Source organism: Pogona vitticeps, chromosome 3 (assembly GCF_051106095.1).
Source record: "Pogona vitticeps strain Pit_001003342236 chromosome 3, PviZW2.1, whole genome shotgun sequence".
NCBI lineage: Eukaryota > Metazoa > Chordata > Lepidosauria > Squamata > Agamidae > Pogona > Pogona vitticeps.
This window is the reverse complement of record NC_135785.1, coordinates 260,574,577-260,594,002: the sequence shown is the minus strand read 5'-3', so window position 1 is coordinate 260,594,002 and position 19,426 is coordinate 260,574,577. Positions and strand designations below refer to the sequence as shown.

Genomic DNA, 19,426 nt, shown 5'->3' with positions numbered 1-19,426 from the left:
TGGACGATTTGTTAAAAAATCCAAAATCCACAGACAGATAGAATCTGGAAAATCTAGATCTTTCAGTTTGACTACTAATCTGTGGGGTATAATGGTATTAAAAGCAGAGCTAAAGTCCGCAAACAGCATTCTTACATAATTCCCTTGTGTTTCCAAGTGGGATAAAGCCATATAAAGCACAGTATTAATCGCATCCTCAGTTGATCTATTTTCTTTATAAGCAAACTGAAGCCCATCAAAGGAATCAGGAAGGCAGGAGATAATATATTTCCGAACTAACTGCTCAAAGCACTTCATTAAGATTGAAGTTAGTGCCACCGGCCTATAGTCACTCGGACTGTTTGTAGGCAACTTTTTAGGCAGTGGAACGATGATGGAAGCCTTGAGACAGACAGGAACTGCACATAGTGCCAGGGATCGATTAAAAATTACAGTCCATATCCCGGCTAGCTGATCAGCACAGCCTTTAACCACCCGACCAGGAATTAAGTCGGGTCCAGCTGCTTTTCTGGAGTTAACCACCTTCATAGTCTGTCTCACATCCTGCTCATTCACAATGAAGGGGGGACTGTGCTGAGTAAATGATGGCAAACGAACAGTTTCAGTTTGATCGATCTCGAATCGATCTCGAAATTGCAAACTGCCCAGAGAATGCTTTAAATGCTGTGGAGAGGTATTTATTTATTTATTTATCTATTTATTGATTGATTTGATTTGATTTGATTTGATTTGATTTGATTTATATCCCGCCCATCTGGTCTGGTCGACCACTCTGGGCGGCTTCCAATAAAAGTGTATACAGTAAAACATAAGAATATTACAAACAATCGGAACACATACAATAATAAAACAAATAAAGAAGGAAAAAATAAAGAAAGGGTTAAATGTTGACAGGAGGGAAGGCCTGAACGTATAACTATGTTTTTAGTTGACTCTTGAAAGTGCCCAGCGTAGAGGTCGCACGAATCACCAGAGAAAAGTTATTCCAAAGGCGAGGAGCCACCGCCGAGAAGGCCCGATTTCGTGTCCTTTCCTTCCGGGCCTCCCTCGGCGTTAGGCTCCTCAGCCTCACCTCCTGGCTCGTGCGGGTGATCCAAGTAGATCTAGGTGGGAGCAGGCGTTCCGCCAAGTATCAAGGTCCTAAACCGTTTAGGGCCTTATATGTAAGCATTAACACTTTGAAGTCAACGCGGAAACGGATGGGCAGCCAGTGCAGCATGGCCAGAGTAGGAGAGATATGTTGGTATTTTCTCACTCCAGTAAGGAGTCTGGCCTCTTATCTCTGGCTCTCCAGCGCACTGTGCTTATTCAGCCAGCTACCATTGACATAAATGGGAACATGGAAATACAAATCAAAGCAGATCTGAAAGACGATTATCCAGTTTTCTCTTGAAGGTCTCCAGCATTGGAGCGCTCACCATCTCCCAACATAATTGGTTCTATTGTTGTACTGCTCTAACAGTTAGGAAGTTTTTCCTGATACTCAACCTAAATCTGGCTTCCTTTAACTTCAGCCCATATGTCCTGCACTCTGGGATGATCGAGAGCAGATCCTGCCCCTCCACTGTATGGCAGCCTTTCAAGGATTTGAAAAGTACTATCATATCTCCCCTCCCTTCTTTTCTCAAGGCTAAACATGCCCAGTTCTTTCAGTCTTTCCTCACTGAGCTAGATTGCCAGTCCCCAGTTCATCTTTGTTGTCCTCCTCTGAACTTGTTGCAATTTCTCTGCATCCTTCTTAAAGTGTGGTGTTCAGAACTGAACACAGTGCACTAGATGAAGCCTAACCAGTGCCGATTTGGAGGCTATCCTTCTATGACTGCATCTTAAAACTGCATTGGCCTTTTTTGCAGCACCATCACACTGTTGGCTCGTAGCTTGTGATCTACAGTTCCAAGATCCTAGGTGTGCTTAGACCACAACTCCCAACATCCTTAGCCAGAAGAATTCATGGCCAGGGCTTCTCGGAGTTGTAGTCCAACACAGCACATAAGGGCTGCAGGTTTAGGTACCTCTGAATGAAAAGCAAGTTGGAGGAGCCAAGAGAAATTCAGTGGGTTGCCTGAGTCAGCAGGTATCTACTGCTGTCGCAGATGATAGAAGCACGAGTCATCATAAATCAAAGGGCAGAATGAGCTACCCCATTGGTAATCCAAAGTATTTTCAGCAGTATGGTCTTGAATGGACAAAAAAGAGGTGCTAATTGTATAAAGTCCTTAGCCAAGTGAAGATGAAAACTTGTGTGATGATTTTGAGATAATAGGCCTCTTCCTGGAAATATTTTATGTCTTGGGAGAAAATCTAGAGCTGCTGGTCTTCTGGTCTTTGGAGACACCAGAACTTGACATTCATACAACTTTTTGTTGAAAAATCCCTGGCAAGATCCACGGGGTCGGGAAATCTAGGGTGTTTTAGGTAAAGTTCGCATGGGATGGGAGCCCATGCATAGCAGAAATCACTGCACCTATGGATAGATTTTGCTCCCTGCCGGGCCACCAGAAAATGATCTTCTCCCTTCCCCAATGAAGCCATACAAAGTAGCTTTGAGCATGGATGGTTGAAGCGTTGTGTGATTGCCAGGAAGCAGAGATTTGCAGTGGTCCCCTGCACCAGTGGTCCCCAATGCGATCCGTTTCCCTGTGTGATCATACCCATATGGCAAGTCACTGAGAACATACTGTATTTTTCCATGTATAAGACTATACTTTTGTCTAATAAAAATTGAGGGTAGTCTTATACACGGAAGTAAGCTGAGGAAAGAACAAAAACAAGTGGAAGGGAAAGCAGGGATCAAAGTGATCCTGCAGGGCTTTGATCCCTTTCCCCCTACACTTGCTAAGTCCCACTTAGATTTCTTACTTTTGGGTTAGAAAAGTGGGGGGGACGTCTTATACATGGGGGCGTCTTATGCACAGAAAAATACAGTACTAAACATAAGAGAAGGATCTATCATATAGCAGGAAAAATGGATTCTTGAAGTTTGATTTCGTATGGAAAAACACCAGCAGCCTGTGATTTGAGCTGCTGCTGCTGCTGCTGGTGGTGGTGCTGTGTGTGTGTGTGTGTGTTTTGTGTGTGTGTGTGTCATCCTGAAGAGGAAGAAGTGGTTCTGCCTCTCATTCCAAGAAGGGTAAGAAAAAAAATGCCCTATGTTCATTGGTGAAGTGTTCACGGATGTTACCAAGCTGCAACCTTTATCCACCTATTCAATAGACGGGATACATTGGGGGTGGATGTCAAGATGTCCACATATGTAAAAATAAAATAATATATGGTACTACTTCCTGTTGCTAAAAAGCCTATTAAGAAAAAAAATATTGGTTATCCGTTGTCATCTCCGAGAAAGGTGCCCCCTTTCCTGTCTCAGTAAAATGCGCCTGACAATAACTGAGGCAATGATGAAGATTAGCAGTGTAATCTTCATAAGGTTTGCAAGTAATGTGTTGAATACCAGGTATCCTGGGAGTTGTAGTTTCCTAAGCCTCTCGACTGTTTACTAAGGATTTGGTAGCCCTGGGAAACTGGGCTCTTTCCATGGATCCTCGTCACAAACAAAGAGCCTGGTGGCTGTACATGTCAGCGTTGTATTAACGGGCGTGAACGAGTTCTGTGGCCAGTCAACCCACACGCAGCAAAGAGAAAGATTGCAGGAAAGAGAGAGAGAGAGAGAGATTGAATTTATGCGCAAAATGAATTTTGTGTGCTTTCCAATAAGCCATTCTGGTGTTATAAAAATATTGTTTTGTGATGTTTTATTAAAAGTTGCACAACACATTCATGGATAAAGTAATAAAGTACATAAAGTAACCATCCTCAATTGTGCATAAAGTAAGCGTCATTATAGTTTGAAATGAAAATGCACGCAAGAGATAGCTCGGAAATCCCAACCTGGATGTTCTTCTGTTTCACTTTATTTATTTTTTTCTATTCTCTGTCTCTGTCTCTCTCTTTCTCTCTCTGTCTTTTTTTTTATTTTATCTTTGCTCCCCTATAGTTTCTCTGTGGCTATGCATCCAGTACTTTTGGCCAGTCACCAGCACCCACTCTGAAGGTAAAATAAGTCAAAAAGAGTTCCCTTCTGTGGTATGTTCACTTTTTGCCCTGTGTCACTAGTTTCATTGCGTCATCCATGACAAATCCCGACAAGATCCACAATGGGATGGATACACAGAAGGCATGCCTCACAGAAGCAAGGCAATCTTTTTTTCTGGATGAAAAGATGGAGAACATGGCAATCAAAAAGTTGTTCCGGGTTGGCCTGAGTCCTGTCTGTCAGAATTAATGACTAAAACGTTTGGAACTTTTTAAGTTCTGCCAGCTGATGGATGGCAGGGTCATTCCTTCCAGTGGGAATCCACCCCAGGTTGTAGATGTTTGAGTTTTGTAACTGCAACTGCCAGCTTCCTCCAGCCGAGATGGAGAGAGAGAGTCAAAACAAATACAGTACAGTGGTGCCTCGCATAGCGATCGCTCCGTTTAGCGATGAAATCGCTTTGCGACGAAGATTTTGCGATCGCTTTGCAATGTTCCCTATGGGGTATTTTCGCTTTGCGATGACCAATCATCGCAAAGCAACAATTTTCACACAGCTGATCGGCGGTTTCAAAATGGCCGATGGAAAAAACCCATGGCCGCCCGCTGTTTTCTGGGACGGATTCCTCTCTTAAGAGGCACCAGAAATGGCTAGGGAGGATCTTCGCTGAATGGTAAGTTTTAAGCCCATAGGAATGCATTATTGCATTTTAATGCATTTCTATGGGCTTTTTAATTTTGCATTGCGACATTTTCGTTCAACAGCGATTTCGCTGGAACGAATTAATGTCGCAATGCGAGGCACCACTGTAATGTTCCCAACATCTGGAACCCACCGTGCAGAAATCAGTTGTATGGTAGGGGGAAGCCTCAAAAGGATGGTAGGCATCAATCGTCCAGCCTTCTCACTTGGCTGCTTGAAGGACAGGCACCAAAGAGCATCAGAGTGGAGGAGCAGAACCCAAGACAGCACCCAATTGATAGCTTGCTCTGTTAAAATGGAGACCTTGCTAGGGCTCAAGACCTGTCTAGGTGTTACTGGGCTCCATTTCTCACCCGCCCTAGTCAACCTAGCCAAAAGTGAGATATAGTGAGTATAGGAACTCATCAATGTCCAGAGAACTGACATTTCTCCATCCCCACTTGGTTTCCTTTTCTAGCCTAACTGCCTATTGTAGGCACCTCCCAGAAGTTTCCCCCCCCCCAAGCTGCCTAGAGTGGTCGTATAGACCAGATGGGCAGGATACAAATCAAATCAAACCAAATCAATCAATCAATAAAATAAATAAATAAATAAATAAAATAAAATAAATAAATAAATAAATAAATAAATAAATAAATAAATAAATAAATAAATAAATAAATAAATAAATAAATAAATAAAGGTTCTCGGGCAAAGATCCTTGCACTTGGCCAACACTCAGTTGAATCCAGCCATGTGCATTGCCATCTTCATGGTGGCGTGTGTGCCTAGGTGGCATTCAAGAGATCTTTGGGGTGAGGGCATCTAGTACAAGCTTGCTGTTCAGACATGCACTGGACCCAACAGTGCCCCTGGATATTCAAGTAGTCTCAGCTTTGCCTGGTCTACCCCCCCCGGTGAGAAGAGACTTGGCCATAGCTGGGCATGTCTTATCTCTGGGCTAGATTACTGTAATGTCTTCTATATAGGTTATGCCTGGAGACTATCCAGCTGCGTCTACCAAGGACAAGATGCTGTTGTGTGAGACTTCTGAATGGGTCCAGAGACAGGGGAGATGTTTGTTCTTCATTGTGTTCGTTGTGGTAGCATCTGCTGTGTTTCAAGTGGTAATTCAAGGTAGTGAGCCCTACCATGATCTGACAAGGCTTGGTTGGAGGGGTCCCAGCCAAAGAAGGCCATTTCTCTTGCGACACCCAAAATGTGAAACAACCTACACTGGGAGTTTTGCTAATTTCCCACCATACCACCGTTGTGTTGTTGTTACCCATCCTGAAACTCAGGGTGTGTCTAGGCAGTAAAATCGTTGCATCCACTTTCAAGGATCAGATGGTTTCAGGGCAGGAAACCACACCACACATCGAGCGACCCTCTTTCGCTTGCCCCTCCCTTTGAAGGGGAAGACCAAAAAAAAAACACACCCCCACCATGTCCCTTCCTTTCTCCCCCTCTGTAGAGGGGAGCAGGGGGAAGCTGCCCTTTTTAATTTATTTCTTTATTTGTATGTGGCATGCTGCTGAATTTATGTACTTGCCACTCTAGAGATTCAGCACAGGATTTTAAAGGGATTTTTAAAAAAATCCACACCCTTCTTTGTGAGAGGAGTGGAAGAAATCTGGATCTTGTTTAAAATTTCTTAATATGTGACAACCTTTTTTGTTTGTGGCTGTGCCAGAGTTAGATCCCAAAGCGTCTCAGCGAAGCAAAGTGGCAGCTTAAGCCCCTCTGTTTTGGTTTGATGTTGCTGGAACTGAACCAAAACAGAGCAATCCGACCCACACTCAACAGTAGCCCCTGCTAGGGACCCAAAAACGTGTGGGTCGCTAGGGATAAGGGTTGGACTGGTTTGTGATCACCACAATGCCATCTGGTCATGTGCAAAGAGAGCAATCTAACCTCTTTCCAAAGCAGTCTAAACCATGGGATAAAGTACTGTCTAATCACGCCCTGTACTGATTCTGTGGGTTAGCTACTGAAATCTTAAAACCACTGTAACAAGACCTCTTTATTCCTGATCACCAAAACCCTTGACTTTAAGTTACACAATCTCTCTGATATGTTCCGTAAAGCACTTACAGCCTGCATCATAAAATAAGTGCTTTTCTGCCAAAAGTGATGTTCAAGTATGGATGGAAAAAGTCTGGAAAATGTGCGATAAAGGTGCTTTATTTATAGTCTGACATTACACGGCCACTGCGACGGCTTTAGCCGGCATCTTCTTGTGCTGTGGGTCACTTACAACATCTTTCCACCACCCCCATAACATAGAGCTAAACATGTCGGTTCCTATATTATTGCATTATGAATGTACATTTTAAATATTTAAAGCTCATTGAAGTCAGAGAAAGACATTTATGTCTTGTCCCTCCATTGTTTCACAATGTTTGTCATGTGCTATAGACAACTAGAAATCAGTTTAAGAGAAAGAAAGAAAGAAAGAAAGAAAGAAAGAAAGAAAGAAAGAAAGAAAGAAAGAAAGAAAGAAAGAAGAAAGAAAGAAAGAAAGAAAGAAAGAAAGAAAGAAAGAAAGAAAGAAAGAAAGAAAAAGAAAGAATGGGGACTTTGTAAAATAGGTTTTTGTTTAATGGGCCCCAAAGAAGTGGGTGAAAAGATTGTCAAAAGCATGAACAATATTTCTCAGAAAAAGACTCATCTTATTTAGACCTTGTGTTCTGTAAATATGGGCAGTTGTTCAATCTGATTGAATATTTCCTGTTATATTTTGGCAGTTTGGAGCTATTTTGTTAAAAAATTCCTGTGGAATTTCTGTGGCAGGATGTTTAACAGAGTATTAGTAATACCCAGTATTTTTTCCCTTCAGAAAAAAGTTTTTTTCTTCAAGATTCTGGCTGTTTATTTGGGATGGGATTGGGCAAGTTATTTAGGTGTGCTGTGCCATTCTCTAGAAATGTAGCTTGGCTTACTTACTCAAGTGATCTGGAGACACTGGCTGTTAGTCCTCTCCAGCAGTGCTTTGAGTGTGGTCTAAATTATGTGGAAGGAAGGAAGATTTGTCTCAGACTTACAGGGGATATTTGGCTCCATGGTGCTGTGTTGTACTTTACAGAGAGCAGCCCTCCATTTCAAAATATCTTCTGTTTGAAATGCTGTCCAGCTCTGTCAGATTTAAAGGACCATGTGGAGGGGTCACCAGAGATCTAGAAGATGTTCGTCAATAGTTGTCGAAACTTAGGCCCTCCATGCTTGATTGGGAAAGCGCACCAAGCGTGGAGAAGTTATTTTGGAGAAGGACAGCATGAGTGATTCCCTAGCCAGAATGGGTGATTAGGGAGATTCTGAGTATTGTGGGCCAAGTATCCAACTTTTCCAAACTCTCATTTTGGAAAAGAAAGGTTCAAGAAGTTCCCCTTCTGCTCTCTGGGGTGTGTGGGACAAAAGTACCACATTTTGAGGTCCCCCCATCACCTCTGGACCTCTCACCAACCTCTGAAATACTTCTAGTTTATGAAAAACAAATTGCCCATTAGGGGGCGCAAGGGAGTTTTAAAGGAAACAAAATCGATTTTTATAAGAAAAAAAAGGGAAGTGGGGGTCCTTTGAAGGAGTGCTGCTCTCAAAGACCCAGGGATGGATGTGGGCCACACCCCACCACCCCACAAACCTCTAGAGGTTTCCAACCCCTGGGCAGAAGGATCAGATAGCAAGGAAGGTGGGGAAAAAAAGCTATTCCCCACCCCCAGAAACTGCAGATTTATCCTAGGATTGAGACCAATGCAATACTCCATTAGACCTGGAGCAAGGCAGGCTCGCATGTCGAGAACATTTTTTGCAGTCAGCTTGAGGGGGGAAATACTTTACTGCTGTTTGTGTTATCTTTTCATTTCCTGACGCTGATCTGTCAACGGTGCTGGTCTTTTTTTCCAGGGGGCAGAGACCAGGAAACGCTCCCCAACGCTCAGCAGCCAGTTCAAGCGCTCTCTGGAGTTGTTGATGAGAACCCTCAGCGTCTGCCAGCCTTTCTTCGTCCGTTGCATCAAACCCAACGAGTACAAGAAGCCCATGGTGAGCTGCATGTCTTGATTCCCCTCCTTCTGAGTAAAGTGTTTTGCAGGGGGTTGAGAAAATCTGCCTATCTGCTGCCAGCGATGCACTCAGAAAGAAGGACGCATCTTGGATTTCCTGGAATTCTATCCTCTTCTCTTTCAGTGATTGAGGTCTTTTTTTAAAAAATTCGCTCTTCTGCTAAATAATGTCTTTTGCAGCTCTGTCCTTTTTCCCCCTTTTCCTCCTGCCTGTTTTATCCACACATTAACCCGGAGAGATTGGTCAGGCAAAGAGAACGTGACTAGGCCTCATTAACGAGACGGTAATTCCACCGCTCAACCTAGTTCGCCCTTCAGAGGAAAAACTGATTATTCTAACACAAGCTCGCCTCAGTCTATGCTTGGTAAATTAGCTTGCTTTTTGTTTGTTTGTGGCTAATCAATGCATGGCTTTTTTTTCTGTGTTGGGTGTCTCAGGCATGTAGCACTGAAATAGTTGCATGCCTGAAGGGATAATAATGTGTGGGAAATGAATACATATTTGTTATAAAGGTTCATCTGACTCTATGAATACACTCTGTATTCTATGCAACCTTCCTATCTCGGCGACGTCCAGAGGTGTGGGGCCACATGTTCCATCATTCCCAACTGGCATGATGGGAGTTGTGGATCAAAACTTCCTATTGTGCAAGACTGCTTATATAAGCCATATAAGATTACATTGAGGATTCGTTCAGTCCGAAGTTTTAAGTGAACAGATCTGATCTGCCCATCTTTTTTTTTTTTAATTTCAAAAGTAAGGTGAAATAAATCGGGATAACAGGGAATATATCATGCCATACATTATCACATATTATCTGTACTTAAACATATCATGGCATTAAAAACTTTTGTGTCTGTTAGTTGCCTATATAATTCCAACTAGGGCATAATATCCAAAATATAGAGCATAATAGTGATATTGATGACTGGGAAAAATATGGAAAATTAATATAAATTAATATAAAAATTACAAAATCAGTAAACTTTAAAGAAAAAATATACAAAATATAGGGCATAATATATGTTATTTGACTGTTTTGTCTTAAAATTATCACTTTTGGCTTTCAGGTTATATAACGCACCCAGTTATATATATATATATATATATATATATATATATATATATATATATATATATATATATATATATATATATATATATATATATATATATATATATATATATATATATATATATATATATATATATATATATATATATATATATATATATATATATATATATATATATATATATATATATATATATATATATATATATATATATATATATATATATATATATATATATATGTTGTTTAGTCGTTTAGTCGTGTCCAACTCTTCATGTTATATATATAGGGTCACATTTTTCAGTTGCTTCTTGGATTAAATTGTCTTTCAAAGCTTCTGTTAATACATCCATCTCTGCCACTTCCATAATCTTTTCCACAAATTCTTCACAATTTGTTACAGTATTTCGGTTTTCTTCCATTTCCATGCATATAGTATTCCGGCTGCAGTTTTTATATATATCACCAAATGGCTCTCCTATCCAAACTCTCTCAGAATTAATAAGAATAATTCTGGTTTAAATGGTATATTACATAGCAAACATTCATTTATCCAATAATATTTTGCTTCTCTACATGTCCACCACATATGATACAAGGTTCCCTCTGGTAATTTATATTTCCAACATACATTTCATGAACCTTCATACATTTTTGACAACTTATCTGGTGTCATGTATCATCTGTAGAACATTTTGTATATATTTTCTTTAAAGTTTACTGATTTCATAATTTTTAAATTATTTATTTATTTATTTATTTATTTATTTATTTATTTATTTATTTACTTACTTACTTACTTACTTACTTACTTACTTACTTACTTATTTATTTATTTATTTATTTATTTATTTATTTATTTATTTATTTATTTATTTATTTATTTATTTATTTATTTGATTTTTACCCCGCCCCTCTAGACAACGTCTACTCGGGGTGGCTTACATCAGTTAAAACAAGTTTAAAAAACATATAATATGCATTTATACTAATTAGTTCTAAACAAAAGGTTTCCAAGATGGTGGTATACAAAAGAAAGAAAGAAAAAAGATAGAGAAAAAGAAAAGGAAAATGATTTAATTGACTTCCATATTTCTTCCCAGTCATCAATATCAATATTATGACCTATATTTTGTGCCCATTTGGTCATACAATCTTTTACCACTTCATCTTCCATCTTAATTTCTAATAACAATTCATACTTTTTTAAAAATCCCTTTGTCATCTGTTTCTAATAGTATTTTATCCAGGGGTATTTGCTCTTCATAAAAACCTTCCTTTTTATCTCTTACATATCTAGATTCCAGTTGCATTCTAGCCCACCAATCTCTCTCTTTATATATCTTGTTCTTCCCGCTCATGTTTTGTTTTTAATTTACAATTTCCTTTTAGTAATTCTATGTATCTAAGCAATCTGTTTGAAGACATAAAATTAGGTTGTGTAAAAGCTTCTGATGGAGATATCCAGTCTGATCTCTTTCAGAATATCTGAATATCGTATCTCGTGCCTGGACCATAATAGAGCTGATCCGCCCATCTTAGATAAACATAATGCCATTGTTTATTACACATTTAGATATTCTTAGCTTAAATAAATAAATAAATAAAACCCTATGGGGAGAAATCCAAACAGAAATTCTAGTTTTAGGATAAAAGGTCTACAAAAATGCATACATGTAATTTAATTGTGAATTTCCACGAGCACCATGTATGTAGGAGTTTTTTTTACAACATGGTACGGTTCATTCTGCCGGTATAGCTTATTATGTGTCCAAAGCTCAGAGCACAACAATATTACCCCTTTGGACTACAACTCCCAGAATCCCGCAGCTAACTGACGTTCACCTTCTGTCAGCCCCCTGCCAAACAAGTGAATTGGGGAGACGGGTAATGGGATTTGCGGTTCGGTAATATCTGGAGTGATCACAGATTCCCAGTGTGGTGTACTGGATAATTGATAAACTAGAACCCATGAGACCTGGGTTCAAATCCTTACTCAGCCATGTAAACTCACTATGGGATGGTAAAATACACTTCTTAAATACTTACCTCAAAAGCCCTACTAGGGTTGCACTAATCAGTTCCAACTTGACAGCACACACCAAGCTGGAGTTTCGGGCCCACAGATCTGTTGGCAAATCGTTGGGTCCGAGTTCGAAGTCTGTGTCTGTGTCTCTGGTACCAAGCCCAGAGTCCATATTAAAAACAAGTTTTTCCCCCAGAAAAAAAAAAAGACAGATGGGTGGATAGAGTTTGAGTCAAGTCGCCGGTGTGACTTAAGTTGATGTGACAGTGAATCCCACGACTCGTCCTCGTCCCTGCCAGTCTCAAACATTAGAATATTAAAATATTGAACATTAAAAAACGCAGAGCAATTCAAGCACGACAAAAGGAAGTGAACGGGGAATGGATGGGCCAGGCTGGCAGAAAAGGGGCCACATCAAAACACACGAAGAGGCTTCCAAATGCGACTCTGCACTGCACGCAATTTTCCCTTTTTCTCTGGAGTCAAGATAGAGCAGTCATAAAAACAGAACCCAACGTTGCTGCAGAGAAGAATTGCCGGGAGGGAGAGATAGCAGGCATTTTCACCCAAAGTTGGGAGCAGTGGGGTTGACATGGTGTGGAACGACGGGAAGGACTGTGGATTGAGGAAAAAACTGAAAGGGCGGTGTAGATCCGGCCATGGTGTAACCAGATAGTAAAAGAAAAAAAGTACTGGTTCAGGGAGGCGATTCTGTGCCCAAAAGTGCAAGATCTGAGAGTAACAGGAAATATGATTTCATGAAAAAACAACAACTGAAAAGCATTTTCTTTCCCTGTTGTTATACTTTTCCTGTTGTGTGTTTTTTTTAAATGCATCTAATGGGAACATTGTGCTTTATAGGTACAAAGGAAACAGGTTTTGTTTTTACCCAGATGACTGCGTTATCTCTGAGGGAATCCTTCCAGTACAGATTGTTTTCAGAGCAGCGGTAAATGATGAGACAGCTTTTTTTTTTTTAGGCAGCAAATTGTTACTGGAGACAGTGAAGCCTAATGGCTTTTAAAAACAAATCAACTAACCAGCCAGTGGAGGATTTAAAACGATGGAATTCTAGAGCTGGAGAAAAGACTTTTAAAAAAAGAGATGTTTTTAATGCCTCTAGGGTGCCAAAGTTTTGGGTCTCCAGATGTTTTGTAATCCTATCATGATTGCAGCTGGTCTTGGCTAACAAACATGCATTACATCAGTTAGTTACACCTGTATGCTGTTGGTCATTACATTGGCTTTTACTTTACATTCATGACTCTGAACTTTCATTCCAATATTAAATTTAACTCCCTGTTCAGCAAAACAACAAAATCCTGACAAAGCAACAGTTGGGAGTTAGGGTGTGTTGACACAGGGACACACACGAACTGACCAGGAGAAAATAAAAAGAAAATGGAAACAATATATTTACAGTGGTGCCCCGCTTAACGATTACCCTGCTCCACGACGAATCTGTTTAATGGTTAGGTTTTTGCAATCGCTTTTGCGATCACAAAACAATGTTTAGATAGGAAAGAAACGCTTTACAATGATCGGTTCCCTGCTTCGAGAACCGATTTATCGCTTTACGATGATCAAAACAGCTGATCGTCAGGTTTCCAAAATGGCCATCCACTGTGCAAAATGGCTCCCCGCTGTGTTAGGGATGGATTCTTCGCTCTACAGGGAGCAGAAAATAGCTGCCCTATGGAGGATCTTCACTGGACGAGCAGGTATTTCGCCCATTGGAATGCATTGAACGGTTTTCAGTGCATTTCAATGGGCTTTTTTATTTCACTTGATAACGATTTTGCTCTACAGCAATTTCACTGGAACAGATTAACGTCGTCAAGCGAGGCACCACTGTATTTATTTATTTATTTTATTTATTTATTGAATTTGTACCCCACCCATTTAGTCAACTGACTACTCTGGGTGGCTAACAACATATAAAATAAACCATTTTAAAATATAGAACAAATAATATACTGAAGAACTATGCAGAAGAAATAAGAGGATGACAGATTTCCTTAAAAAGGAATCCTCATTTTAAAAACTGACAGAAGAAAAATGGAGCAGAATTGAAGGGAAGGAAGTCCATGGATGTGAATTGTACAAATGTTTACATTCGTATACTCAGCATGCAGACAAGAGCCTAAATCCAGTTGTTGTTCGTTTCAGATAGAGTAGATCCATTAAATCAATTGTGAAGTGGTAAGAAAACAAGCCAACAAATCCCATGGATTCAGTGGGCCTAGTGTGGTTGGGATTAGTGAGTAGATTTAGGCCAAGATATTCCAAAGTAGTATCTGGTGTAGAGCTGATGACATATTTAAGAAATATTATCTTGTTGTTGCTTCCTGTTTGGATCTGTTTCTATCGCTGCACTTCCGAATTTTCTGTTTATTTTTTTCATGTAAACATTTTCCTTTCTGGAAACCCATTTAAGGATGTCTAGGGAGGTTCAGAAGGTCTTTAGATCCGAGTCTAAGTCTTTGGCACCAAGCCCTGAGCCTCACGCCCCACGACCAAATCCCTATTTAAAATGAGATTCCTCCCTCCCCAGGAAAAAAAAGGGAGATTCTGGGTGGGTTCCAAGCCATGACTGAAGTCCAAATCATTGGGGGGAAAAACCAAGTCAAGTCCCTGGTTTGACTTAAGTCTGACTTGACAGCAAATCCCACGACTCAATTCCCAACCCTGGTGACCACCCCCAGTTCTTTTTAACTTTTCTTTTAGTGCTGTAAAGGGTTCTGTATCCACGCTGCAGAACCATTAACTCCTAACCCTCTTTTTCCTCTGCAGTTGTTTGACCGGGAGCTTTGTGTCCGCCAGCTGAGATACTCTGGAATGATGGAGACCATCCGGATCCGCAGAGCGGGCTACCCTATCCGCTACACTTTCGTAGAATTCGTGGACAGGTACCGCGTGCTTATGCCAGGGGTGAAGCCTGCCTACAAACAGGTATCGTTCTTCATTCCCATCTTTAAACCAAACAATGCACCATTCTCTCGTGTGGGGCGGGCGGGCAGAAGATCCTACTGTGGCTACCACAAAGCCCCACTTCCCTTTCAAGATGGATGCTTTCAAGGGGCATCCGGAAGCAGTCATTTTTGCACAAATAAGGGGAGCAACCTCCCCTCCCCAAATGAAAACTAAGAGTGGAATCTCTAGGCACTTCTGAATTTGATTCTTTAAGACTTTTGGGAGTTTTGTGTCATTTCCTGGCCTGACGCAGCCTGCAACCAATTCTCGGACTTAAATTTGACACACATACCAAAGCCCACCAGGGATCTGGCCTTCCCTCTCTCCCTCCTGTTCTAAAAATCCAAACGGTCTAAACACGTGGGGCTGTCACTAAAAAGGCCCTGTCCCAGTTTCCTGAAAGCTATTAGCAACATATGTATTTATACATATAAAAGTGCAGCAGAGGTGAAGAGACGTAATTTGAGCACTTATTCGAAAACGCGGGCCTCGTGGTCCAAATCATATCTCCAGGAAGTTTGCCCTTTCATTGTTTGGGTGGAATTGGTTATGCTTTTCAAAAGTGTCTCTATCCACCCCCACCTCCCCATGTTTTGCCCATCGGATATTTCCTGAAACAGGGTAGAAACGTACAAATGCTGAATTGTGATTCCCATCCGCTGTAGCCAGCATAACAAATCATGAAAGATGATGGGAAATTTGAAAATGAGATTTGTGCTTTGAATGGAAACTGTTCCAGGTATCTCCTGGTGTTGAACTCGTGGCAGATGATTATGCTTGGAAGTGCAGCCCAAAACATGTCTGTGTGATGTAGGGCTACTTCGGGATATTATCTCTCTTTGCACATTTAGATCTGGGCTGTCCTGATCTATATTCCCTGGAGGAACAACACAGATTGAAATTCCATTATTTGCACCACCTAACTTTTCTGACATAGTTCTCAGCTCATAAAAGTGTGCAATTGTGTTCCAAAATGTGTGTTTGGAGGACAAACATGTTTTAAAATAGATATTTAAATATTATCTAATTTTTTTAAAAAAAATCACAGATTAATCATAGAATAATAAAGTTGGAAGGGACCTATAAGGCCATTGAGTCCAACGTTCTGGCTTAGAAATAGATGAATATGCAAACGCAACATAGATCAGAATATTTCTAGAGAATTCATTTAATCCTAAATGCACTAACTGAAATTACACTTGTTGAGTTAATAGGTGGACCACAAAACTGCTATCCTATAGATCAGTGTTCCCCAACCTGGGGGTTGTGACCCCCAAGCGGGTCGCAAAGTGTTTTCTGGGGGGATTGCAGGTCACTTTATATGCCCTTGTTAAATAATTTTTCCTTGGCTTTTCAAAGCTGGATGTTAAAGTTAGTGTGTGTGTATTTATGTGAGAAACAGGCCTTTTGGGGGAGAAATAAGCCTCTGTTTTCTGAGAAGGGACGACTTCACCCCATTAAAAATGCCTTGTTATGCAAGCATGTGGTGTGTGTGGAGTGTCGCAGGTTGTTGTTGTTTAGTCGTTAAGTCGTGTCCGACTCTTCGTGACCCCATGGACCAGAGCACACCAGGCCTTCCTGTCTTCCACTGCCTCCCGGAACTGGGTCAAATTCATGTTGGTCACTTCGAGGACGCTCTCCAACCATCTCGTCCTCTGTCATCCCCTCCTCCTCTTGCCTTTTGACCACATCCAGCTTACCAAGGTTCATAGATCTTACGTTCCAGGTTCCTATGCAGTACTTTTCTTTGCAGCATCGGCTACTCCATTCCTTCTACAGGATTCTTGCCTGCAATAGTAGATATGATAATCATCTGAGCTGAATTCGCCCATTCCTGTCCATTTCAGTTCACTGATGCCCAGGATGTCGATGTTTATTCTTGCCATCTCCTGTTTGACCACCTCCAGCTTCCCAAGGTTCATAGATCTTACATTCCAGGTTCCTATGCAGTATTTCTCTTTGCAGCATTGGACTTTCCTTTCACTTCCAGGCACATCCACAACTGAGCGTCCTTTTGGCTTTGGCCCAACCACTTCATTAGCTCTGGAGCTACTTGTACTTGTCCTCCCCTCTTCCTCAGTAGCATGTTGGACGCCTTCCGACCTGAGGGGCTCAACTTCCAGCGTCATATCTTTTAGCCTTTTGTTTCTGTTCGTGGGGTTTTCTTGGCAAAGATACTGGAGTGGCTTGCCAGTTCCTGCTCCAGGTGGATTGTGTTGAGTCGGAACTCTCCACTATGACCTGTCTGTCTTGGTTGGCCCGGCATAGCCCATAGCTTCTCTGAATTAATCAAGCCCCTTTGCCAAGTCAAGGCAGCCATCCGTGAAGGGGATTATAAAAGGGGTTGTGGCTTGAAAAAGGTTGAGATGCACAGCATCATTGATCTTCACTAAAATACTGTATACAAGAAGCCTATCTTAAAGGGAAACTGCAGTGATGAGGACTTGTACAACCCAACCATCCCCTTTCTTCTAGGAGGACCTGCGTGGAACATGTCAGCGTATTGCTGAGGCTGTGTTGGGAAAAGAGGATGACTGGCAGATCGGCAAGACGAAGATCTTCTTGAAGGTAAGATGGGGGTCAGGCTGCGGGAAAGAGTCACCAGGCCCAGGCATACGGCGTCCAATAACAGGCTAGCCGTTCAAGCGTGGTGGCGGCCATTAAATGATTAATTCCAAGGTGACACTGTGATAGTTACAGAAATTTATGGAGGACAAATCTCATTTAGGTTGTGAAAGATATATGTTTTGCCCCAATACTGGGGCAGAATAGCTGGGCTGATGGAAGCAAAATAAGAGAGTGTTCTTAAGTTCCTGTCGTATTAACATTCATTCTTTCATTCATTCATTCATTTAATGATTTTGTGTAGTTTCTACCAGTGAGGAGGCCCAAAGTGCTTCACAATGCTAAAGCAAGTACTGTAATATTAAAAAACAAAATATATGACACTTAACAAGCAATTGAATTAGAAAACAGTGGTGCCTCGCTAGACAGTTACCCCGCATGACAGTTTTTGCGCTAGACATTGACTTTTTGTGATCGCTATAGCGATTCGCAAAACAGTGATTCCTGTGGGGGAATTTCGCTGGACAATGTTTGGTCCCTGCTTCGCAAACCGATATTTGCTAGATGACGATTTTGACAGCTTCCTCCGCGCTCGCAAAACAGGTTCGCAAAGCAGCTTTCCTATGGCCGATGTTCGCTAGACAACGACAATTCTTCCCCATTGGAACACATTAAACAGGTTTCAATGTATTCCAATGGGGAAATGCTTTTTGCTAGACCATGATTTCGCTAAACACCAATTTCAGTGGAATGGATTATCATCGTCTAGCGAGGCACCACTGTACTCATTAAAAATTAATTACAAGCTTTCAAAACTTTAAAAACACACTTTAAAACAAAGCATCTAGGGACTCAATTGTGGTTAAATATTTGCTGGCAGCGGTGGTACAACAATATTGGTGGGAATGTGACAACAGCTGTAGCCATAGTGGTGCAGTTGTGCAGCCTTCCAGGAGTCCGCATGCCAGCTGTGCGCAGGAATCTGATCCTCAAGTGAATGCCCGGATCAACCGGGAAGTGGGCGCATGCACAGAAGCCAGGTCCCAGTTTTCCTTCCGGGAGACTGGGTGCCGCCTGTGTGCATGCACCCGACCCCCGGCTGATTGCTCTGATCACCTGATCAGCAGGTGAGCATGCAAGATGTGACTCACATCACAACCACTATGAACGGTAGACTCCCAAATCAATCTGCAGCCCGTGTGTGAGCACGGATCGTGATTTCAGACCTAATATAATTTGTGAATCGAATCCCAGCAAAGTGATTCATTCTGATTCATCTCTGCAATGTAGTCACGCCCTCAGACGGCACCAGGTAATCTAACCACTTGAGTGGTAATTGCCAGCAGCCACAAATTTCATCCCCCACCATCTGCCCATCTTGAGACCCTTTGACCCTTAGCCCAAGGCTCTTGAAAAATTGAAAGGGATTTGTTAGCGAGCTGCAAATTTCATGAAGAGGATTCTAGTGCATTAATTGATTTGGTTCTCCAGTGAAGGAGTTCATTATGAAGCAATGCGCACACATGGACACGCAGACAAGAGTCTACATTTGTTCCTGTTATTTGATGCACACAGTATTGCTTTTCTGATGTTTTTGTATTTCGATTTTGTGTGTTACATTCTTTCACCTGAATGTTTTAAAATAAAAACGAAGGACAGTGTATGGGCAGTTTTATGGCTGCTGAAGGAGTAAGAAATTGCTTACTATTTATTAAACAAAGAAGGGGTGATGTCAAGAACATTCATCTTATATATGTGTTTCCCTATTACATTAATTAGCCAGAACCAAAATTAATTCAGAGAACAGACCAAGTTGTCCTTTAATCCTAGCAGCACCAAGTAAAATCGCCCTCCTCCCACCAGTAGATCAGTGAAAGCATTCGTTGATGCATGTACTAATTAAATGAACTTTGTAGCCCTGCTAATAAAAATGTCTGCTAAAGAGAGATAAATTATATGCATAAAATACAATGCAATAATGTGCAAAGATAATTTTTTTCTTTTCTTTACT

General features: G+C 41.1%; 1 protein-coding gene across 6 annotated transcripts in view; it reads left to right on the top strand.

Annotated features, from left to right (window-relative positions):
• The window catches only part of MYO7A (myosin VIIA), a 148,117-nt gene that overhangs the window by 79,599 nt on the left and 49,092 nt on the right, over positions 1-19,426 (top strand). For 4 of the 6 annotated variants that reach the window (XM_078390211.1, XM_072993470.2, XM_072993467.2 and 1 more), the window contains 4 exons: positions 3,995-4,051; positions 8,618-8,755; positions 14,671-14,829; positions 17,326-17,418. In XM_078390211.1, the coding sequence (XP_078246337.1) occupies positions 3,995-4,051; positions 8,618-8,755; positions 14,671-14,829; positions 17,326-17,418 (447 nt within the window). The remainder of the gene's footprint in view (positions 1-3,994; positions 4,052-8,617; positions 8,756-14,670; positions 14,830-17,325; positions 17,419-19,426) is intronic. The other 2 variants (XM_072993469.2, XM_072993468.2) reach the window with 1 other exon arrangement.